Source organism: Microcaecilia unicolor, chromosome 1 (genome assembly GCF_901765095.1).
Source record: "Microcaecilia unicolor chromosome 1, aMicUni1.1, whole genome shotgun sequence".
Classification (NCBI taxonomy): Eukaryota; Metazoa; Chordata; class Amphibia; order Gymnophiona; family Siphonopidae; genus Microcaecilia; species Microcaecilia unicolor.
Genome location: NC_044031.1, coordinates 71874179 through 71898648, shown reverse-complemented (window position 1 = coordinate 71898648; position 24470 = coordinate 71874179). Strand labels below are relative to the sequence as shown.

At 43.9% G+C, this 24470-nt stretch overlaps 1 protein-coding gene across 4 annotated transcripts in view; it reads left to right on the top strand.

Moving 5' to 3' along the window:
* Positions 1–1811: 1811 nt before the first annotated feature.
* The window catches only part of XRCC2 (X-ray repair cross complementing 2), a 45701-nt gene continuing 23042 nt past the window's right edge, over positions 1812–24470 (top strand). For 3 of the 4 annotated variants that reach the window (XM_030198404.1, XM_030198396.1, XM_030198388.1), the window contains exons 1-2: positions 1812–1944; positions 10316–10397. In XM_030198404.1, the coding sequence (XP_030054264.1) occupies positions 1906–1944; positions 10316–10397 (121 nt within the window). In that variant the 5' untranslated portion in view covers positions 1812–1905. Of the gene's footprint in view, positions 1945–2021; positions 2082–10315; positions 10398–24470 lie in introns of those variants that run through there. The other variant, XM_030198413.1, reaches the window with a different exon arrangement.

Here is a 24470-nt window from a genome sequence, read left to right as displayed (position 1 = left end):
TGAAGGGGTGGGGGAAAATATACCTCTGCACATTTACTTGATTTTCCTATACTTACTTAATGTAAATTTTATGTTGAAAATGATAAATAAATAAATAAAAAACAAAAACATATGATCATGCTACCCCAAGTTTGATTGGTGACAATTAATGCTCAAATTTCTTTCAAATTAGCTTGTTGGGGATATAAAATATTTCATGGACAATGCCCAGATTACTTGGTAAGCTTGTTTTCTTTTCCTACATCTCCGGTTTAGAGCTGGTGACAGTTGGCTGCTTTTCTTTCCATCATTTTCTGGCATTAAGTACAAAAAGTTATTGCAATTGTCTTTTTTTCTTATCAAGCTGTTCAGTGCTGGTGTTCTTTGTCAGTGACACTTAGGTCTTCAAATTTTTGTGTAAAGAAAAATAAGTAGGCAAAGTCCTATCTCTTTCAGAAATCATAATTAATTTTATATTTTGCTGTACACTACCTTTTGGAATTTATTTTGATCCTAATGTAATTTCCCTTCTGCAAAATCTTGATGATTTATGTTTCTCAGAAACTATGTTCTTAATTTGATATTTTGCTGTACTTTCTGGAATATGCTTTAATTGCTGGCAGTTGGCGGAATAGAAATACTATATCATATCAGAAGGAACTGCAGTGGGAGTTGAACCCAGTTCCCCAGGTTCTCAGTCCACTGCACTATTAAGCTACTCCTAATGGGAAACAGTTGGGAGGTGAGTGGATGCAGAAGATGGGGATCCTCTAACCCTGGAAGCTGAAACCAAGCAAAGCACCACACCAAGTTATGGCCCTTAAGCCAAGCTCAATTGAAGTAAGGGCCATAGTCTGAACCTCAGGAGCACCAGGCCCAGGGACTCAACCTAGAGGACCACATTCCAGGAATTAGGGTCTAGGCTCTGCTCCATCAGCCAAACTAACCCGCACCATATGATGAAGGTAGAGGAATACTTGAGAATTCCAGCGTACACCAGCCCTAATGTTGGTGATGTCACTGGAATAGTTGTATTTCTCTGCCTCCATCTGCTAGGTGGGAAGGGATACAACCCATTGATGTGGACTGGTCTTAAACATTGTACCTTTCTTAATTAACTAAGTGTCATCAAATTTGGGGTCACTGGAGTGCGTGAAGAAGAAAACTGCACAGTACACCAACAAAGCAAGAGATAACATTTTTTAAAGTACACAATGATGGCACTAGGTAGCTATGTATCACTACTGCTCCACAACTAAGAAACTTAAATGAAAAGAACAGTGGACCCACTTAGGGTGTCCAAAAATAGCAAGACCCAATGAAGTCGTATTTCCTGTATCATGAATATATGACTGGCTGATGCATTATGGGGCTACACAGCATTGCTTTCAATGGGTAAATATGGGATTACAAATTGCCCATTGCTGTTGGGATGTAAGCTCAAAAGTAGCTCTACTGGCCCGAGCTGATTTTCTTCTATGACACCCACCTGGAACCCTTTTAAAGAACAGCGCATTGCTCCCGTGTCTCCTCTGCAGCCAGAAAAAAAAAAAGAGAGAGAGTGAAAAGAAACCGCTACTAGTACCAACCCAGTACATTCTTCTTAGATTACGACACACCTGAAAATAAATGCGTCATCCCTTAAACCAGTTTATAAATTCTTTCGAGTCGACTGCTATTTAGAAGGAGCCATCTGCCCCCACACTTGAGCTCCATCACCGCATTCAAGTAACACTACATACACCCACCCATCCCAGGGGGGCAGCACCTAATAGCGTCATCATGCCTCACCTATGTCCCGCCCCTCTGTGACGTAAGCTGCGCGTGCGCGCGCACTAACGGGGTAGTGCGTACTGTGCGTGTCGGGCTTCGCGCCCGGCGCATAGTCGTGAATATACGACACGCTGCGTCCTGAGTGTCCTAGGCATGACTACCGACCTCCGGAAGGGGGAGTCTGGCACTGAGGTAAACATGCAGTTAATGAGCCAAAAATATCTGCTGGAGGAATGGGGGGACGGGGTAGAAAGAAGGTGTTAGCCTTAGGGTCAGAAATGCTTGCTATGGTCCGCTTCCTCCCCACCGTACCGTGAACTCTCAAAACGGTAAAAGACTCCCTCCCCCACCCCATCTGGGCGAACTGTCTGCTCACTGGTTCATCGTGTGTATTTTGTGTGCTTTTGTAAACCAGTTCAATGAGGGGATCTTTTATTAAAGATTAACTCGAGTTATCTGCATCAGGGCCCATTGTATTCCTATGGGCCCTGCTGCAAATAACTTGAGCTAACCTTTAGTAAAAGACCCCCCTTAGTTTTTAAAATATTAACAAAAGCGTTCAGCAGAACTACCAAAAGGATATCACATTTAAAAGTACTATTGGCTTGAAGGACTACACTATGATGAGTAGTATGGTTACCTCCCTTGGTGAAGCCCACCGCAGGGAGGTGACTGACACTGCTGAAGTGTGTCTTCTTCTATGTTAATGAAAATCTGTGAAATAGTTCAGGTTAGTACAGTCGTGCTTTTTGAGGTATAGGGCGTTTCCTTTATTTGCATTGCACCGAAAATGGTGGAATGTATTTTTTGAATGTAAAGTATTCTTTTTAACCCTATGCAGAATTTCTACTTCTGAAAATACTAGAGGGATGTGCATCTTTTTAAATTTCACCAAATCTTAAAATTATTTTCTTTGGATTCATATATTCATTATGAAAAATTTGGTATTCACTTGCAAGCAAGTTGTTTCATCATAGATCATTTACAAATTACAGGTAGCCCTCATTTGCAAATTTTCTACTAAATTTTACAGAATAATTAAATGAAAATGGTTGTAAATCTGTCCTTTGATCACATTTATAATTTTTTTTTTAAACACAAATGGAAAGATACCAAGAGGAGTATTTTCAAAGTTGTTAACGACTTACAAAGTTACACAGAGGCTCATTTTCAAAGCACTTAGCCTCCCAAAGTTCCATAGAAACCTATGGAACTTAGCCTCCCAAAGTGCTTTGAAAATATGCCTCATAGTAACCTGTGGAAGTTTGTAAGTCTAAGGGGTCCTAGGTGTGCTGAAATATGGCCTGCGGTTGTGTAGACGTGTGTTTTGGGCACGCGCAGAATTATTTTTTAGCGCATCTACAAAAAAATGCTTTTTTTTTTTTTGCCGAAAACGGATGTGCGGCAAAATTTAAATTACTGCAAGGGCCATGCCGTAACTACAATTTGGCGCGCATAGGCACCTATGTCACTACGTGGATTAGTAAAAGGACCCCTAAGTGCTTTGAAAATGAGCCCCCTTCTTACTGATTAGGACTGTATCACACTCATTTGAAAGCTTTCTCCCTCACACTTTTTGAGGCCATTTTACCAAATTGCAGTAAAAGGGGCCCTGCGGTGGCATCAGCACATGGATTTACCAAGCACCGAAGCCCCTTTCACTGCAGTGGGTTTTTTTTTAAGGAAATGGCTGTGCGGTAAGTATAAACTTGCTGTGATGTCATTTCCTGGCGTATCCCTTACCACCTCCTGCGCCAACCCAGCAGTAAAAATAGAAAACATTTCCAGTCACACCAGAAATGGTGTGCACTGGGGATGGCACTACTGCTGGCTCCCACAATGGGCTCTACCGTGGTATTATCAAAAAAAAAAGCCCCTTTGAGCGCAATTTCTCAGTCAGTAGAGCTTCAGTACTGATCTTGTTCACGGCATTCATGATAGGTAAGCCAAGTGGTCTAACCAGTTAGAAAAAATCTGAATACACCTTCCTGCCTACTGCCTCCCGCCTCCCCTTGTCCTATCCCTTTTCACTTTACTGGAAGTACATGTGCTCTGAAATCAATGGTCATACTTTTAACTACTGCGTGGACAATTTTGAGCTTAAAAAAATAATTTACCCAAACCGTGCCCCACCTTGTACTCATTCAGAGGCTCCAAAGAAAAGCCAATGTCATTTATTGCTGTCTTCATTTGCAAAGCAGTAGTACACCTAAATCATTTAGATTTATTTATTTATTTATTTTATTTCAATTTGTATACCACATTTTCCCCACCTATTTGCAGGCTCAATGTGGCTTACATGGTACCACAGCGGCGTTCGCCAGTTGTGGTATGAAGAAATACAGTTGTTATTGTGGTAAAAGAAGGTTCGTGTTTGGTAGATACATTGGGGAAGTCAGGGATGGGGGATGAGGGTTAAGGTATGTCCATTACAATCTCATGCTTTGGCCTTCAATCTCACTCCTTGGCATGGTAAATATCAGTCTTTGGCATAGGGTTACCATACGTCCGGATTTACCCGGACATGTCCTCTTTTTGAGGACATGTCCGGGCGTCCGGACGGATTTGGCCAGCCTGCCTGTTTGTCCGGATTTCTGGACAAACGGACTGGCTGGCGGGCGCGGGACTCCTCTCCTCTCCCCTCCCCTCCCCTACTCTACTCTACTATCCCTGGTGGTCTAGAGGTACCTCTTCCTATTCGGGGCAGGAAAGAGCTCCCTCTTTCCTGCCCGGAGCGCTGCTGCTAGCTGCCCTGCATCCTGTGAGTCCGGCTCTCGGCGTTTCAAAATGGCAGCCGAGAGTTGAAGCAGCCTTGCGAGAGTTCAACTCGGCGGCCATTTTGAAACGCCGAGAGCCGGACTCACAGGATGCAGGGCAGCTGGCAGCAGCGTTCCGGGCAGGAAAGAGGGGGCTCTTTTCTGCCCCGAAGAGGTACCTCTAGACCACCAGGGATAGTAGAGTGAGGGGAGGTGACGGGGGGGGGGGGGGGTGGAGATGGAGATGGAGATGATGGGGGAGGGAAGGTGATGGGGGGAGGAGGGGGTGACCGGGAGGATATACGTGCGGGGCGAGGGCGTGAAAGGGGCGGGGCAGGTGACGTGAAAGGGCAGGGCAGGGGATGTGAAAGGGGCGGGGCAAGTGTCCTCTTTTTATGAGGACAAAAAATGGTAACCTTACTTTGGCATGTCTGCTGATGAGTCTATTTACAGGGTTTTACAGATTACCATAGGAGAATTGCAAAAATGAGTATACAGTAACTGCCAGCCTCTGCATTAACTGTTGGTGGTGTTCTGTCAGGTTTCCATGCAGTTGAACGCTAAGGAAAGTGTAACTTTTATTAGCTTCATGGCAGGTAACACAATGCAATTAGTTATTCACTGTTGAAGTGGTATTAACTGCACCATGTTTTCTGCCTTGTTAATGCACGTTAACTACCTCTGAATTAACTGTAAAGTGCCGTCCCTATTCATTCCTTGCTTCTGTCCATGTTTTATGGTTAATACAGAAATTGAGTCAGGTAAGAAACTGGTTCAGGGTGCCAAAGCTCAATGGCACCAAAAGCCTCAGCCACACACAGAACATGTTTTACTCTCACCGTTGTGCTGTCTTTACATAGCTGTCAGCACCACTGCAGATTAATAGTTGAGAATTAGGTAATTCTTTTCTTGCATTTAAACCTGGGGAGGTGCCAGCGGCCTAGCATGGAGGAGAGCACATTAGTGACAGCAAAGCAACGTGCTCTTGCTACTGCAAAAGAGCAGGTGGGCAGGGTGCCAGTGCAGTCCAGGGGTTGTGCAGGGCCACAGCAACAGTAGACTCAGTGAGCCAGCACTGAAACTAACATTGCTAACTGCTAAGGTGCTGCATTAACTGTTAGCTAATGCTACTTAAGAGGTCTGTTACTAAGCTGTGGTAGCATTTTTAGCTTGCAGCTGACAGTAAACACCAAGACACCCTTTCCTTAGCTTCCTTCCGGACTGGCCCAGAATGTGAATGATGGGTTGTGTACGCCTTCCAGCAGGTGGAGACTGAGAAAAAAAAACCTGTGACTCTAGGGAGCCAATAAGAGCCCTTGCCAGCTAGAGAAAGATCCAGTAATCTCAGTCTCCAGCAGGTGGAAGGTGGTGAGCCAGTCTCAGTCTTTCTGTCTTTTGGGTTAAAGTTCTATGGTTGTATTAATTTATGGTTGTTTCCCCTATGCATTAAAAAAAAAAAACACCTGCTCTTTAGAGGCAGAGGCCTGGGGAGGTCTTTTAGTGCCTCTGGGGTGTTACACTCAGGAGGCTGAGTACCTCCCCCCATATCCTCCCTGATTGCTGTAAGTTCTGGCTAGTTGGCTGCTAGCATTCTTTTGACAGTAATATAAAGTTTACCTCAAGCTCCTCAAGGGAGGAGCTTTAGAGGTGGGGAGAGGCAGCTACTTAAAAAAATAATAATAATAAGGATTTGGGCCACCCAGTCTGCTGGCTTAGGCAGAGCCATTTTTGGTCAGTGTCTTATTAACGAGCAGGGCAGCTCCTTAGCGTACGTAGTCTATCTCCTTTTAGTGCTTTGGTTCCTCAAATTTTGGATTTTTTGCAGCAGGGCTTTGACAAAGGCCTTGCTTTGTCTTCTCTTAAGGTGCAGATTGCGGCTTTGACATGTTTTTGTGGTCGTATCCATGGGAGGTCTCTAGCTAGTTATCAGGATGTGGTGCGTTTTTTGAGGGCGGTTAATCTCCTTCGTCCCCCCCTCTCAATGTTCTTTTCCTAGTTGGGATCTGAATTTGGTGCTTACGGTTCTTACTAGGCCTCCCTTCGAGCCTTTGTCATCCTGTACTCTGAAGGATTTGACTCTGAAGACAGTATTTTTGGTGGCCATTGCTTCGGCTAGGAGAGTTTCGGAGTTGCAGGCGTTGTCGTGTAGATCGCCGTTCTTGGAGTTTTGTTCCAATCGCGTAATGTTGCAGCCATTTCCTTCCTTTCTCCCCAAGGTAGTAACTTGATTTCATGTTTCTTAGCAGGTGGTATTGCCTGTGTTAGGTTCTTTCTCCGGCTCAGAGGAGTAGCGGCATTTGAAGTGTTTGGATTTCAAATGGGTGTTGAAACACAATATTAAATCTACTGATGACATTCGGTGATCTGATCATTTGTTTGTTCTGATTGGAGGTGCACGCAAAGGGTTCATGGCCTCTAAGCCCACTATTTCTCGATGGCTTAAAGAAATGATTGCCTCAAATTATCTGCTTTCTGGGAAACCTGTTCCTGAGCATGTTAAGGCTCACTCTACAAGGGGTCAGGCAGCCTCTTGGGCAGAGCGTTGTTTGGTGCCTCCAGAAGACATTTGTAGGGCAACGTGGTTGTCTTTGCATTCTTTTTCTAAGCACTACTGTTTAGACGTCCTCCGTCGTTGACAGGTTGCTTTCGGAGCGCACGTTTTGTCAGCGGGGCTGCTAGGGTCCCTCCCATAATTTTCACTGCTTTGTTACCTCCCATCAGTCACATTCTGGGCCAGTCCGGAGGGACACTAAGGAAGGGTAATATTAGGCCTTACCTGATAATTTGCTTTCCTTTAGTCCCTCCGGGCCCAGATCCCTCCCTTCAGGTATCTGTGTTTTCAGAAGCTAAGAGTTTTCTATTGGAGCTGTGTTGATAGTTGATTTCTCTATTTAAAAAAAAATAATAAATATATAAATAAAAGGAATGTTTTTTTCTGGTTTACTAAAATGCCCTGTTTGAAAGACCATGATATGTGTGGAGGCACTCACCCTTTCTTGGTAACCCTCCTCTCCTCCTTCCTGTACACATTAATTGATTTGATTTGCTTACTTTATTTTTTGTCTATTAGATTGTAAGCTCTTTGAGCAGGGACTGTCTTTCTTCTGTTTGTGCAGCACTGCGTACGCCTTGTAGCGCTATAGAAATGCTAAATAGTAGTAGTAGTAATGTACCGGTGGCTGCTCAGGTTTTTTGGATGCACAGTTTATGTATTTCTTCTATGGCTTTACTTCTGCTTTGGTACTTTATTACTGGATCTTTCTCTAGCTGGCAAGGGCTCCTATTGGCTCCCTAGAGTCACAGTTTTTTTTCTCAGTCTCCACCTGCTGGAAGGCGTACACAACCCATCAGTTACATTCTGGGCCGGTCCGGAGAGACTAAAGGAAAGCAAATTAGCAGGTAAGGCCTAATTTTACCCTTTTCTATGGGCGTCTTGGCATTTACCCCCAGCTGATTTCTACCATGAGCTAAAAATGCTACCGCAGCTTAGTAAAAGACCTGCTTAGTAAATAAGGGCCACAATTTGTTACTTCTTTCAGAAAATCTAGCTACACGGTTACCGCAGGTTGTGCATGAACATTAATGGTGCAGAGAGGGATTGAGTATGGGTGTTAACTCTTGGGGAAGATGTGGCTGCAAAATATATGGTAAATGAGGCTAAATATTCTGGTCAATGCACAGAAGGAAATAGTGGGGGTTTGTTTGCCATGTGTTGGGCAGCATAGAAGGTTTAGCGAAGAAGATTTAATGTCAGTTTTCAATCTTTAACTGACAAGTTCTTTCTTTTTCTGTAACCACAAGAAGTGCCTACAAGTTTAAAAGACTGGTAGGAGGTAACTGTAAATCTGAGTCTTGCAAATTATGTACAAGAACCTTTTGAGAGGCTGACAATGTGCACAAGAATGGGTGTCAATATCTGCTGACATTCATTTTGGTTCTAATATGCACACACATGTTTACTGAAAAACCTTTGTATGCATGCATTCCGCAGGCTCCCTCCCCCCCCCCCCCCCCCCCCAATTTGTTTGCAAGTTCTACATACATAAAAATTTGCATACACTTGGCTTGCTGCATACCACAGTATTACACTCATGGTAGAAGCATACATCCTCACGTGTCTCTACCCATGGCTTTCCGCATCAGCTTCTTGGTTGTTAAAGTTGAATGTTGATTGTTTTCTATTGAAGTTTTCCATTGGGGTTAATTTTCTGGTTTTATTTGATTCTGAAATTAAATGACCAAATTATGTATAATTATTGTTGCTTCTCTGATTACAATATTAACTACCAGTGAGTCCTCTGTAACAGGAAAAGATTGTCTGGCTTCACATAATCTGAGTCCTTCCCACGAGGCTAACAGTTTTCTCCTGATGAATGAAGATAGCAGTCCATGTTTGTTGTACAGTATCACACTTAAAATATTTCAGTATCTGTTTTTTTGGTCTCCCTGCCATTGTGCCACAGTTGACACTGTACAGATAAACATTGCATGCATACTGAGTTCAAGTGGGAAAGCGCGGGGTACAAGTGAAACAAAAAAAAAAATTTGCTGTCACCACTGACCAAGGTCTGCCCGTAACAACAGGTAGCTTTGAAGGCAATACATTCTTAAGTATGTATTAATTTAGGTCAATACAAAAGGTATCATCTTATTTTCTTTTCTTTGTATGGTTTTATTTCTATTTATTACCTTTAAAAGTGGACTAACATGGCTACCACACCACTTTACTCATGGAGCAGTACGAAACTACTAGGCTAAAACTAGGGCTTTTTTTGAGGGGGTACCGAGTATTGGCACATTTTCCATTGTTTGCTAAAATTGACCCATGGTTCCCAAGTTTTAATGAAAAAGCTCAGGCTCTACACACAAATTCTGCAATGCCATAGATTCTGTGACTGGTTGCAGGGGGCCTGGCAATTGTAGGGTGGGTCCCTCAGTGATCACCCCACCCCTGAAGGGTGGCCTTGCATTTGCATACCAGCACTTTTTTCGCTAGAAAAAGTGCACTGGCTAAAACAAAAAGTTATCCCGGGGCGCTTTACAGAAAATTAGATAAAATGGTTTTGAAAATGACACATCACATTTAAAAGCAAGATGTTGAAGATTGAGGCAAGGATCTTCGGAAAATGTACTCAAGGTGATGTCTTCCCACCCCATGCAATTTTTTTTAACCAAGTGCCAAAAATGTCAGTATTACAAATAGGGCTCCTTTTACAGAACTGTGGTAGAAAGTGGCATTAGTACGTGGCGTTGGTGCACTCTTATATGGGCTTTTTTTCCCCCCATGCGCTAAGGCCATTTGTACCACAGCAGAAAAATGGCCAATTTTCTGTTTTTGGTGTGTCGCCATTAGTGCGCAACCATTAAAAACAATGACCATGTGAGCACTTACACCATCCATTTTGTATGCTAGTCAGCACTGATTAGCACAGACATGTTCCACTCTCCAGACACATCCTCTCACCCAAAAAATTAAAAAATATTTTTTAGCATACGTGTAGCGCACACACATTTGAGACTTGCCCTAGAACACCTGAGCACATTCCACGGTAAACTCTTTCAAGCTGTGGTAAGTATTCACTAGCGCATACCACAGCTTTGTGAAAGGACCCCCTTTATTTCATATACTTGTAAATTTAAAAATGTGAAAATTCTAAGAGATGTGCTAACTAATTTACTAGGCAGATCATTTATTGGTAGCTGGCATATGATTGGTTCGAAATGGGCGATGTCACTATAAGTTTGAGGATTTTACTTGTTCTCAGTGCTTTTGGTAATATGATGTCTCTTTCTTTTCCTCCCCAAAGCTACTTGCTCGGCTTGAGGGCAGAAGTTCTCTGAAAAATCTTGAGCCTTTGCTTTTTGCCGAGGAAGGATTCCCCATCCATGGTAAAAAAAACAAAAATAAATGTTCTATACAAAGCCATGCAATTATAAATACATCTCATATGTAAAGTTGTCTTGGACAATATACAATGTTACCTTTTTTTTTTTTTTAAATTTACCACAATGGCATTATTTGTCTTGAGAACTGAGTTTTCCAAAGACAGGTCTAACCAGTGTATATAGCACAAATATAGCAATTGTTCCTGCAAAAACTAAACATTTTGAGGAGCGTTATTGTGAAGGGAAGCATGAAAACATAGTACTTCCCTTTAACAAGCCCCTTGATAACAGTAGTATCAAAAAGTTATATTTTCAGAATTCCATTGCCCTTTACAGTAGTATTTAGTAACAATGTTTTATACCTGCAATATTTATTATACTTCTAAGATTGTGTAAGATTCCTGTTAATTTAGATACATAACTGAAGGTACTGTTGGTGTACCCTAGGGAATTATGCAATTATGTGTATGATTATAACTTTATATATAATTTAATGAGCACACTTGTAGGATATTTGCTACACCCTCTTGGCCTTCCATGAAGTCCTTCAAGGGAAAGCAGGTGGGCTGGCCTGTGTGGGATGCCTGAATGAGAGAGAGGAGGGTACATGAAAGGCTTGGAAACACCTTTGGTAGGGAAAGAGGCTGGAAGATAAAAAGGGTTGTGATTCTGAGAGAGGAAGGGCTTTGAAAAGTCAAGGGTGCTTCATGGGATGCAGAGGGGGATCTGATTAGGAAGGTGAAAGAGTAGAGATGAATGAGGGAGAGGAGAGCACCTTGATGGGGATACAGACCCCTATTGGAGGGGGGGGGGGGGGAGAGTGGAAGAGAGAGGAAGGAAGGGGGAGAAGTGGGTTCCCAGATGAGGAAAGGGAGCATTTGATGGAGACAAGAGGGAGGAGGGATAGTTGTTAGGGCAGGGGTGAGGTGAAGGAGAATGCTCTTAGGGAGCAGCAGATAGATCAAAGTCTTCTACAGTGGCAAAATGATGGGTGGGGGGGGGGGGGGGGGGAGAGCCATACCCAGTGTACCTGAATGTAACTCACCTTGAGCTACTAGTGAAAAAGGTGTGAGCAAAATCCAAATAAATAAATACAAGAGGAAGAGAGCTACCTACACACCTGGCACCTAGGCTTTGTAGCCTAAGAATATGAGCAGTTTGGACTAGGCTGTGGAAAGCAGGCAACATTAGCAGCAAGCTTTCTACTTTTCCCTCCCTCTCCCCAAAAACAGCACCTCTGATGCATGCATGCAGCCCATACCCTCCTCCTGTCCCAGTCCCCGGCCTGACGCTGATCCAGAGTGTAAGAAAAGGAGAATGGCTGCACATCAGGGCACCAGCCTGCTCTTCCACTCGCTACCGAATACAAAATTTGAACAATGGGGGGTGGGGAGGGAGCAAGAGCTGGGTATCTCTGTGCTATGTGAGGGGGTGTGCTGGGTGTCTGCTACAGAAGGGGAGGGAGTGAGAGCTGGGGGGGGGGGTCTATGTGCCGTTGGGGGAGGGGAGGAAGATTGCTGGCTTTGTGTGTGTTGCAGAGGGAAGGAGGAAGACAGTTGGTATCTGTTGGCACAGGGGGAGGCAGAGAGCCCTTGGGTCTCTATGCAGGGGAGAGAGAGCCAATTATCCATGCTGGGGTGCAGAAGCTGGGGAGGTATGTTCAAGTGGAGGAGAGAGAAAGCTGGAGAGAGGAATGGAGGAATTTGTGTGTGTGTGGGGGGGGGGGGGGTCAGTGAAAGAACAGCTATGGTGGGGGAGTGTATGACACAGGAGGGTATATGGGGTGATGGTCATCAAAAGAGAGCTGTGGGGGTGGGTGATTGAAAGAGAGCTATAAGAGTGTGTGCCAGAGGAGGAGAGGTTGAGAGTGTGCTATGGGTGTCTGTGTGCTAAGAGCAGGGAAGGAGGGAGAGCTTGTTGGAGGACAGGGAGAAAAAGAGAGAGAAATTGGGGTGTATCCACTCACCCACATCGAACCTTCTTAATCAGGAGGATATTTGGAGCGCTGGCAACTGAGGAAACAACTCATAAGGAGCATTGTAACAGAGGAGGTGATTCTCCAACAGCCCTTTTGATAGGATCAGAAGAATCTGGTTCTTTTTTTGGCCCGGGTAGAGGGAGAACAGGAGAGATTCAGAGAGGTTACTTCTGGGGACAGGAATGTGATACTAAGGCTGCTGCTGGAGTGGCTGGATAAGTGATGAAGAGTGGCTTTGGGCATGTGGCTGCTGGGAGCGAATGGACTACCAGTGAGGAGGGGTCAAAACTCCAGATGCTGGGAGTAGGTGGGTGCTTGCACCATCCCACCCACCCTTAATAGCTGCAGTTTAAGCTTCTCCCCCATTGTTCCAGCAACCACAGCCTAAAGCCTCTCTTCACTGCCTCCCCTCTGAAAGGGAAATGCTTCATATTTATCTAGTAGAAAACCAGCCGCCAAGAGCAGAATAGCCAAATTCAACACTCTCTCTAAATAATGGACCAGCTGAAACCAAAAATGGTTACTCACTGAACAATCCCAAAATGCATGTAAAGTTGGGAAGAACATTTTAGAGAAAGTGGAGTATCAGTGCCACCCATGTGAAACAATTGAGTTTGAGAAATATAGGCTTGGTACAGTATTTTAAACTGACATTCACGCAAATCAGCCGCCCGTGCGAGACAGGGAATGCAAGCTACTAAACTACCAAGTCCAGGGAATCAAGTGCCCTACGTAAATCCTCTGCCCAACAGGCCGTAGCTTGCTGATGCTGGTGAATAGGAGCTATGGTGAGTAATGCCTAATGTAGTGAAGAGACAGAAAAACGATCACTGTCATCCAAAGTAAAGAATGAGTATATCCTATCCCCATGACCAGCAGCCAGGGCATCCTCATCCAGAGTAGAGACATAATGGCATAGCTGCTGAAATGTGAAATAGTCTGCTAAGTGGGTGAGTCGACCTTCCCCTAGTTCCCTCAAGAGCATCATTGAGCCATCCGGTTGTAGCACATGATCCAGCCCAGTGATATCCAGAATCGCCCACCTCTGTAACTTGGAATTATCCCTACCAGGGCTGAACTGAGCATTGCCCTAAATAAGCAACAAGGCAGAGGATTATGGGGGAAGCCCCCACAACTTCAAAAGGGCCCTCCAAAGATCGTGCAAAGGACGCAACAAAATGCTGTCTCCTGGTTATAGATGGTAAATCCTTATGAGGTCCTGTAAAAGAAAATGAAGATGCCATGGGTGAAAAAATTCCCTATCCTAAGAAGGGTATAATCTTCCCGATTCAACAGCCAGTCTCCCAAATGTCATGCTAGATAAACCTGATTGTACCGATACAAATCAGGAAGCCCAAGGCCCCCTCCCTGCTTCCTAGGGCCCATCAAGGAAGACAAAGGTAACCTAGGCCTCCCCCCCCCATCCCAACAAAAGAGAGACAACCCTCTGTAGAGAGTATGAAGGTCCTTCCTATGCAGCTTAAGGGGAAGCATCTGAAGCATGTATAACCATTTGGGAAATTCTACCATTTTAAATAAATGAGTTCTCCCATGAATCCCCAGAGGTAACAGTTGCCAGTTAGACAAATGAGCCAAAGTATAATCTAGTAAACAGGCAACGTTAAGGTCATATAACTCTGATGAGCATGAGACGAATCTCGAGGTAACAAAACAAATGGTTCACCCACCGCAAAAGAAACACCCTTTCCCATTCCCTACGTATTTTGAGGATACAAGAGCCAATGATTTTTGAAGGTTAAGGCAAAAACCAGAAAAATCTCCATATTCCTAAAATAGTTCTAGTAACGCCTCTAATGAGTGCTGAGGGTCGGTAAGATGGGACTATACATCATCCTCAAAAGCTTAGATCTTAAAAGTCAGTTTCCTAAAGGATGCCCCCTGGATTTCAGGATGAGCAACAATGTCCTGAATAAGTGAATCCAACACCAAGACAAAAAGAAGAGGGGAAAGGGGATAACCCTGATGCGTGCCTCGTTAAATCTTAAACGGTGTAGAAAAAAATCCCCATATGGTTGCCAAAGGATTTGAATAAAGCACCTGCATTGCGTCCAGAAAAACCCCAGAGATATCATAAGCCTGTAGCACCTTAAATAAAAAAGGCCAGTAGACCTGATCGAAGACTTTCTCTGCGTCAAAGCTAAAAAGAGGGAGCTTTACGTTTCTGGGCCAGCTCCAAAGAGACCAAGATCTTACGCAAGTTTTTGGAAGCTGACCTACCCTGCACAAAGCCCACTTGGGAATGAGTTCCAGAGTTTAACTATTCGTTGAGTGAAAAAATATTTCCTCGTATTTGTTTTAAAAGTATTTCCATGTAACTTCATTGAGTGTCCCCTAGTCTTTGTACTTTTTTTGAAAGAGTAAAAAAAAAAAATCAATTCACTTCTACTCATTCTACATTACTCAGGATTTTGTAGACCTCAATCATATCTCCCCTCAGCCATCTTTTTTCCAAGCTGAAGAGCCCTAGCTCTACCTCATACGAGAGGAGTTCCATCTCCTTTATCATTTTGGTCGCTCTTCTTTGAACCTTTTCTAATTCCGATGTATCTTTTTTGAAATACAGTAATCAGAACTGAAGGCAGTGCTCAAATCATTTATAAATATGTTAAATAGCACCGGTCCCAGTACAGATCCCTGCAGCACTCCACTATTCACCCTCCTCCATTGAGAGAAATGGTCATTTAACCCTACCCTCTGTTTTCTGTCTAATAACCTTGGGGTCATCTTCGACTCTTCCCTCTCCTTCTCTGCACATATTCAGCAGACTGCTAAAACCTGTCGTTTCTTTCTCTATAATATCACCAAAATTTGCCCTTTCCTTTCTGAGCACACTACCAGAACCCTCATCCACACTCTTACCTCTCGCTTAGACTATTGCAACTTGCTTCTGACAGGTCTCCTACTTAGCCATCTCTCTCCTCTTCAATCTGTTCAAAATTCTGCTGCATGACTAATATTCCGCCAGTGTCATTATGCTCATATTAGCCCTCTCCTCAATTCACTTCACTGGCTTCCTATCCATTTCCGCATACAGTTCAAACTCCTCTTATTGACCTATAAGTGCATTCACTCTGCAGCTGCTCAGTACACTCTCATCTCTCCCTATATTCCTCCCCGGGAACTCCGTTTACTGGGTAAATCTCTCTTATCTGCACCCTTCTCCTTCACTGCTAACTCCAGACTCTGTTCCTTTTATCTTGCTGCACCATATGCCTGGAATAGACTTCCTGAGCTGGTACGTCAAGCTCCATCTCTGGCCGTCTTCAAATCTAAGCTAAAAGCCCACCTTTTTGATGCTGCTTTTAACTCCTAACCCTTACTCATTCAGTACCTGTATTTTATCGTCCTCACTTTAATATTCCCTTATCTCTTGTTTGTCCTAATTAGATTGTAAGCTCTGTGGAGCAGGGACTGTCTCTTCATGTTCAAGTGTACAGCGCTGCGTACGTCTAGTAAAGCTTTAGAATTGATAGTAGTAGTAATAACCAATTCCTAATCCGCAACAGAACATTGCCTTCTATCCCATGACTCTTTAATTTTCTCAGGAGTCTCTCATGAGAAATGTTGTCAAAAGCTGAATCTAGATACACTGCATCAACCAGCTCACCTTTATCCACATGGTTATTCATGCCTTCAAAGAAATGAGGGCAAATTAGTGAGGCAAGACTTCCCTTGGCTGAAAGCATGCTGACTCTGTCCCATTAAAATATGTTTATTTATGTGTTCCGTAATTTTATTCTTTCTCTGAGGACAAGCATGTGGGTGACATGCACGTGTAGCATCCCCCCATCTCACATGCTCAAGTGCCTTCCTTCCCACCATGAGAGCGCAGGACCATCAGTCTCTTCTCACCTGCAGTGAGGAAAGATCGCGATTGTCCCATGCTTTTCACAGCATCTGGTGTGTTAGCACTATTTTTTTGATTTTGTGCCTTCCCTTTGGAGGGGTGTTTTTTTTTTTTTTTTGCCCTGCTTTTCATTTGTTTTTGTTGGGTAATTCTCCTCTCCCTTTCCTTGTTTTACCTCCAGTTTTTCCCCATTTTTAAGTTTGTGGGTTTTTTTTACCACACTTGGTAGGCCCACTTGGGCATAGCTATGGGGGAGGCCTTGGGGGCCCATGTCCCCCCAATCTTGTATCAGGCCCCCCTAGTCCAGTGCACAGCATAGGCGCCTGGTATACAATTTTGCTCGCCTGCTGCCTTTCCCTCTCTCCTCCCACTCTAAGCTCCCCAGCCAAAATACAGAAGTTTTTCTTCCAGCTACCACCAATGCCGGCCCCTGATAATAATTATAAAGCTGACAAGTTGCAGGAAATCATGGCTCTCTCCACACTGCAGCTGCTTCCTTCCAGCCAGCCCCGCCTACTCTGAAAGAGGAAGTTTATCAGAGGAGGCGAAGCCGGCCTGCAGGAAGAAACCATGCAGATTCCAGTTAGAGTAGTGTTAGGAACACAGGGTAGTAAGCCCTTTGGTTGTGGCCGGTCCCCAAATGCAGCAGACAAGTCCCCCAGGCTGGCACAAGACAGGCATCAAGACAAGGTGATCCAAAACTAGAACTGAAGCAATGCAGGAACTGAGACAAGACAGGAGCTGATGCAAGGCTGGAACCAAGGAGTACTAGACAAGGCTGGACAAGACTTGACTGAAGACAAGTCTGGTCAAGGCAAGAACTAGATCCAGGCCAGACAGAACCAGGCGAGGCAGGCAGAGCTAGAACTGGAACCAGACAGGGCAAGGCAGGAACTCGGAACGGACACAACAAGACTAGACAAGATAGGCAGAACTGGAGCTTGGCAAGAACTCGGACCACAAGGCAGAACTGAAGCTTGGCAGAAACTCAGAGACAAGGCAGGACTGGAGCTTGGCAGGAACTAGGCAAGGTTGGGTCCAAGGCAAGGCTAGGACTCAGCAAGGCAGGGACACGAAGACAAGGCTGAAGATCTCTTGCAAAGGCGATGGGATAAAGACAAGTGCTCCCTTAAGTACCACAGGGCAGGAAATGACGCTCCCTATGGGGTGTCCCAGCGTCCATCGCCACTGCCAGAAATAAACCGGACGGCACTTGCACACCCTAGGAGGACTGGCATCTGCTGACATGCAGCGGGAGCATCGCAGGACCAGCTCAAGTAAAAAAGTGAGACAGGGTGGGAGTGTAGCAAGTAGGTGGGGACTTGGCCTGCATTCAGTGAACACAGAGGCTGAGGTTCCATGCTGTGTTCTTGTTTTAACTGCTGGCCTTCCTGCTTATTTGCAGCTGTTTCTCCTGGCCCATTCTGTGTTGTTAGGGTACTTGAAAGGAAATTTTATTTATTGGGATTTATTAACCACCTTTATGAAGAGGTGGTGTACAGCAGGTACAGTTTAACATAAAACTTAACAGTTTTGTTAACAGCATAACAATAGTAAAAATGACTAAATATAAATACAATAAATGAAGTATACTTGAAAACAACAAATTGAAACCTAATAATAGGACTACCATGAAACAGTATCAAAAATATATCTCAATAGACCTTCCCTGGGGGGTAGGGGGGGTGGACTGGGAGATGCCAGTCCACTGGGGACTAAGCGGGAGATGTCAGACCATCAGGAAGGAGGGGAAGAAAACAATGTTTGATGGGCAGTATATCAAATGTTAATGAAACTTGAAGAGGAGAGAGCAGGGAGATTTGAACTTCCCAAGAAAAAAGGAAAAGGGATATGGAAAGGAAATGTTGGACCGGGGAGAATGAACAGGAAGATTCTGGATTACAAAGAGGAATGCTAGACTGTGGCGGAAGAGAGGAAGTGGGTTAATGCTGGACTGGGAGGAGGAGGAGAAGAAAAGAGAAAAAAGGCAAACAGATGCTGGATTATGGTGGTAAAAGGGAAAACAGAGTTGATGGGGAGATGTTGGGCACTGAGAAAGAAAGGGGAGATGAGAGATGAGAACCATGATGAGAGGTCATGTGGGTTTGGCAAGAAGTTGATTGAGAGATGAATGGAAGTAGAGCTGGAGAGGTAGTAAATGGGGTACTTAGAGATTGGGTGAGGGTAAGAGACAGGAACAATTGACTAGAGAGGGTGACCAATAGGGAAGGAGCTGTGAATGGTCAGAGGGTGAGAGACAAGAAAGTAGGTGAGGGCTAGGTTGTGGGTGAGTACAGAGGGTCGAAATGTGGTAATTCAGAAAGTGTGAAAAAAGGAATAAGAAGCTGGGGAAGAAGTGAGACGGAGATGGGAAGGCTAGGGAAAAGGGTAAGAATGAGGACATGGGCTAGGAGGGAGGTGAGATGGAAAGCTCTCACTATTCTAATTGCTGTGTTATAGAGTTCCGTAGTCTTAATATTTAATTCCTCTGTGCATGGAAACATGTGGGCAGTGCACCAACATTTCATACAGAATTCAATAGAGAAAGCAAAATTAAATCTTTATAGATGAAAAGAGGTCAAACCAGGACTAACTTAGCTTGTCCCCCATCCCCCTGAATATGAAACTATATAATGCAAGTAGAAAATGTTGAGGGAGGGGCCACAAAAATTATAAAGGAAATGGAGCACCCTTCTCATGAAGGGGGACTGAACAGGTTACGGATCTTCAGATTGGAGAAAAGATGAATGAGAGGCGATATGATGGAAGCTTTATAAAAGCACAAGTCAGGTGGAATAGTTAAATGGGGAACGGTTTAGTTTATCAAGACAGTCCAAAGCAGTTTACAATAATTGTGAAGCAAAGTTAGAAAAGGAAAGGCTCAGTGGGTAGTTTAACATGTCAGACAACACAAAACTAGAGGACATTTCTTGAAACTAATGACAGGCAGATTGAAAAGGAAAGAAATCATAGAAAGGCGACTCCTCCCCATGCATTAAGCTGTGAAATCTGTAGGCAGAGGATATAGTCAAGGCAACCAACATAGCAGGATTTAAAAGAGATTTGGACAAGTTCCTAGAGGAATTTGCTAGCCAGGTAGACGTAGGAGAGCCATTGCTCATCCCTGGAAATGAACTATGGGAAATAGGTCTACTTTTTTGGGATCTGCCAGGTACTTATAACCTGGATTGGCCACTGTGGGAGACAGGATGCTGGGCTCGACGGACCTTGGTCTGACTCAGCACAGCTATTCTTACATTGTTATGTTCTTTGTATTCATGAAACCTGGTTTCCCTTGATTCTACAGCAAGTGCCGACTGGCCATGAGCATGTATCTCTCTCTCTCTACCCTTGGTGACATATCCCCTCTTTTGTTCTCACTTAATCCATTGATCACCATTAATCCAAGGTGACAGAAGGAGAATGGTGTTGCCTTGGACTGCATCCACTTCCTTCTGCTGCAGGGTTATGACTTGTGCTTTAAGCTATGTGGCACTGCAGTGTACCAACCAATTCAAGGCAGAGCCTTAGCTCCTGGCAGCAGAGGAGCAAGATGCAACACAAGACACTATGGCTGTCCTGTTGGCTTTGGTCAGCACAGTGGGAGTGGTTTGATGAGAAATTGGCTGGAGGGTGTGAAAGAAGGGGGGGGGGGGTTGTGTGGTTATGAGAAAATTGGCTGGCAAGTAAGGAGCTCACTTGGGGAGGGCCAGGAGTGTGAGTGGATGGACTGGAAAGGTATTAGAGGATACCTATGTGTATGTACATGAATGGAAGGTTGACTGTGAATGGGGTGGGAGGTAGCAGGCAGTGGGTGAAAGTGCACTGGGAATGGGAGGAGGAAAAGAGTACTTGGGAGTGGGAAGGAGGCACGGAGCAGAGCCTAGAAGAGGGATATTTTTCTCCCCTTTCCAATTTAGATTCTCTCTCCTCTGATCCTGGAACCTCCCTCAGCCTGCCCACTTTCCTCTCCCTTCTCTATTCAAATTTTCCCATCCTCTCTTTCCAACTCTGAGATCCCCCATCTGTTTTGCTTCCCATCTTAGCGATCCTCGTCTCACCAAGATCCTCTTTCCCTCATCACCAATAGCTGTCTCCCAGTCCTTCCCCTCTTTCACTCATAAAAAAGCAAAAACTAGACATACTATATAAAATGTTTTATTGAATGTGCAAAATTATATAAATGCTTGCAGATGTGATACAGAATGTATGCTTTGAGCTGCAGCAGGAAACTAGGGACACGATGAAACTAATAATAGGTTTATAAACACATTTTTAAAAGTGCTTTTTCCATTTATCCACAATAAAATTGTGGAATTTGTTGCTGGAGAATATGTTCTAGGCTTTTAATATGCTGAATTTAGAAAAGGTTTAAACAGATTTCTGGAGGACAGGCCCATTATCAGTTATTGTCCAAATAGACTTAGGAATTGCCACATCTTATTTGTGGAAGTGAGTAACATTGGGATCTGCTGAGTACTTCCTAATGACTTTAATTAGTCGGTTTTAAAGACAGTATGCTGGGCTTGATGAACCCTTTGACCCAGCATTGAATCACTTTATGAGGGCCTGTTTCTAGAAAAGAGTTTTTCTGTTCATCAGGACATTCTTATACAGTAACAATATATGACAGTAGATGAAGACCAAACAAGCCCATTTAATCCGAGTAGGGTGGTTAGTGCTATAACTGCCACTCTGTGCAGAACTTTGCACATTGCCTCTCCACCCATCCCACCCCAATTCATTTGGATTTCTGCAGCCCAGATGCATCAATCTGTGCTCTATGCATTAAAGCTTAATTGCCAAGCTTTGACCAGTGGTGGTGTTTTTTTGTCACTTCTTATTTTGTGTACACTTCCTCAGGGCTATACATTCTGTGCAGATCGTCACATCTGCAAAAAGGCACATTTTTGATTAACCCTTCTGCAATATCACTCACAAATTCATCAAACAGAACTTATCCCAGGACCAGTCTCTGAAGCACTCTATTATTCATCATTTCTCTATTCAGAGAGAATTTCATTTACTACTACCCCTCTGACTGTCCCTCACCTTGGGGCCCACCCCTAGGCTTCTTCGTTTATTCATGAGCCTCTTCTGCAGGACAGTATCAAAGGCTTGCTGAAATCCAATTAAATTAAGTCTAGTATGTTCCCTCTATCCCTAGTTTCACAATCAAAACAACTGATCAAATGTATCAAACATGCTCATCCTCTGGAAAAATCATGCTCCTTCAAATCTTGCAGCCCATGGATTATAAATGGTTCTCTATCCTTTTCTTTAGTAGCGTCTCCGTTACTTTCCTACCACCAGGTAAGGCTTACTGGCCTTTAGGTTTTTGTTTTTTTTTTTTTTTGTTGAAGAGGGACCAGAGTTGTTACTTATTAATCCTGTGAAACCACTAAGAGTTCTCTGAGCTTTCAGTATACTGGAACTTATTTTATCCAGCCTCCTCTTTGCCTACTTTTAAACACCCAGATACTTTCTTCTGTGAATGTACCCTTGTGAGTCATCTGTAATCCTTCTTCATAGCTGAATTTGAGACTGGACAAATCAACATCAAGAGGCAGCCACTTTCACTTACCATACTCCCCATGTCTTAAGAGAACAAAATATGCAAATTGAGTCAATCTAAATTCAAGCATTCTGTCTCCAACAGTGTCCGGTCCAAGTCACATATATGTGGAAGAATCCTAAAGAGCAGATACATTTCTTGTTGCTTGCATCCAGTGATACGCAGGGGCTTTCCCCCAAGACAGGGGATTTGCTTCCATTTTAATACTACTGGATTTCTTAGCAGCTTTTGATACACTGGACCGCTATATCATGCTTGCACAACTGGCAGTAACAGGTGTCAGTGGCACAGTACTTGCCTATCTGATAGATAGGATCTGAACCAAGCAACAATCTGTACTGTTCAGCAGTACCTCATTGCCACCATATGCGCTGACCTGCAAGGTACCACAGGGATCAATTCTGTCACCTATTCTGTTCAGTTTCTACCTCAAGCTATTGCTGTTTAATTCACAATTTGAATCAATTTGTCAATTTGTTTTGAGTGAATTGATTCGAATCGGTTCGATTCAGAAAAAAATCTAGAGTCCTGATTCGGGACTTCCCCACCTCCCTCCCGCTGTCACCAAGCCACTGCCACTTCCCTCCCACTCACTGTCACCCAAGTCGCTGCTGCTGCTGCTTCTTCCCTCAGCAGCAGCGACAACAAGAAGATAAACTAACTTACTCAGGGCCGGTCTCTCTGTTGGTGCAGGCTGCCGGCTCTGCCCCGGAACAGGAGAAAGTGACAACAGGAAGCGGGACTAGCAGCTGCGCCAAGCCACCAATGGAGAGTCCTTGTAGTCTCTGTTTCCCCTCCCCCTGCAGCCATCATCCCTTTACACTTAAAACAGAGCAAACCAACCTGTGAGCTACTGCATCCACGTTGTCATTCTTTGTTGTTGGTAGCATTTTTATTTAATCTCACTTATATTTTCAAACATGCCAGCTTAGGCAGGATACAGATGTAAACAGAGAAAGTATAATAACGGAATAACTTGTCTTAGGTAGAGTAGTAATCCTATATAATAAAATGCACCTCCAACATTCTGAAGCTGACTGCATGGCTAAGGCATTCCTGCTCTCTGTATCCATCTCCTGAATTGACATCACGTACTTCCGGGTTTGTCACAAGCAGAAATGACCAACCACACAAGGCTTCTCGGCTTCAGAATGTTGGAGGTGCGTTCTATTAAATAGGATTGGTCAGTTCCTTGAAGCACAGCCAGAGCTCAGTGTCTTGCACAGTAACACTCAGACACCAGAGAGAGAGAGAGGGGGGGCCTGACACCAGAGAGAGGGAGGGAGGGGGGCCTGACACCAGGAGGGAGAGGTATCTCTGTCACACACACACACTCTCTCTCACAGTCAATGTCTTTCTCTCTCTCACTCTCACACACTGTCTCTCACACACTCTATGTCTCACACTGTATCACATTCACTCTCTATGTGTCACACAGTCACTCACACACTCTCTTGGTCTCATACACTCAGTCTCACAGAGAGTCTGTGTCTCACACACACTGTCTCTCTCGCACACACTGTATCTGTGTGAAACACACACTCTCTCTCACACTGTCTCACATACGCACTTGCACACACATTCATTCTCACATACACACTCTCTCTCACACAGACACACACACACTCTCTCTCACACAGACACACTCGCACCCAGACTCACTCTCTCTCTCTCTCTCTCTCACACACACACACACTCGCACATTCACTCTCTCTCATACACAGTCACTCTCACACTCTCTCAAACGTACAAACTCCGAGGAAAACCTTGCTAGCGCCCATTTCATTTGTGTCAGAAACGGGCCTTTTTTACTAGTTTGTTATAAATCATAATCAGTGTATCATTTGGAGGGGCTGGTTATAGGGACAACCTAGCACATGTTATATTTGTGCAGAGATTTTTTTCTGTGATATATATATATTTCTTCTTGAAGTCTGGTTGTAAAAGGCAATTTTTTTTTTTTGGGGGGGGGGGGGGGGGCGGAATAATCTCTGTCTCCCGGCTGTGTGTTTGTATATAGATGAAGTTAACCGAGTCGACGTCAAGCTCGCTAATATGATTTGATAACGGCATTTTCTCAGTTATTACCCAAATGCAAACACAATTATAATGTTAATAAGTTTTGGATGTTACTGAATTCTATTATTCTGTCTCACTATATTTCCAGTTTTGGCACAGTATAAGTCATCAAACCAATGGACTGCATTAAAAGAAAAAGATGGCAAGTGGTATATTATAAAAATGCACTTGCCTTTTTAATTACTACTATTTCACAGAGAGCTATTGAATAATGAGGGAAGGGCTTCCTTCATGCAGAAGTTCTGTCCTTTATCCAGTCCTTACATGCTTTTGTTGTTGTTGTTGTTGTTGTTATAGTTCTGTGTTAAAGATTTCTTTTAAGAAAAATATGTCATGCAGCTTTTCTTGTTTGTCTGCTTTTTGGGTAAAGGAAGTAGCTTCAAGGCAGGAATATTTTTAAATTTCCTCTCTGCTTTAAGAATGGTGACTTTCTGACCCTTTGTCCCACAGGCTCAAGCTGGATTGCATGGTATTTTTGGTTCTTGGTCTCCTCTGGCAGTATGTTAGCTTTAGGATCACTGTTTTATGAAAACATATATTTAAATTTGATATTATGTCCTACTTATTCATGCAGGG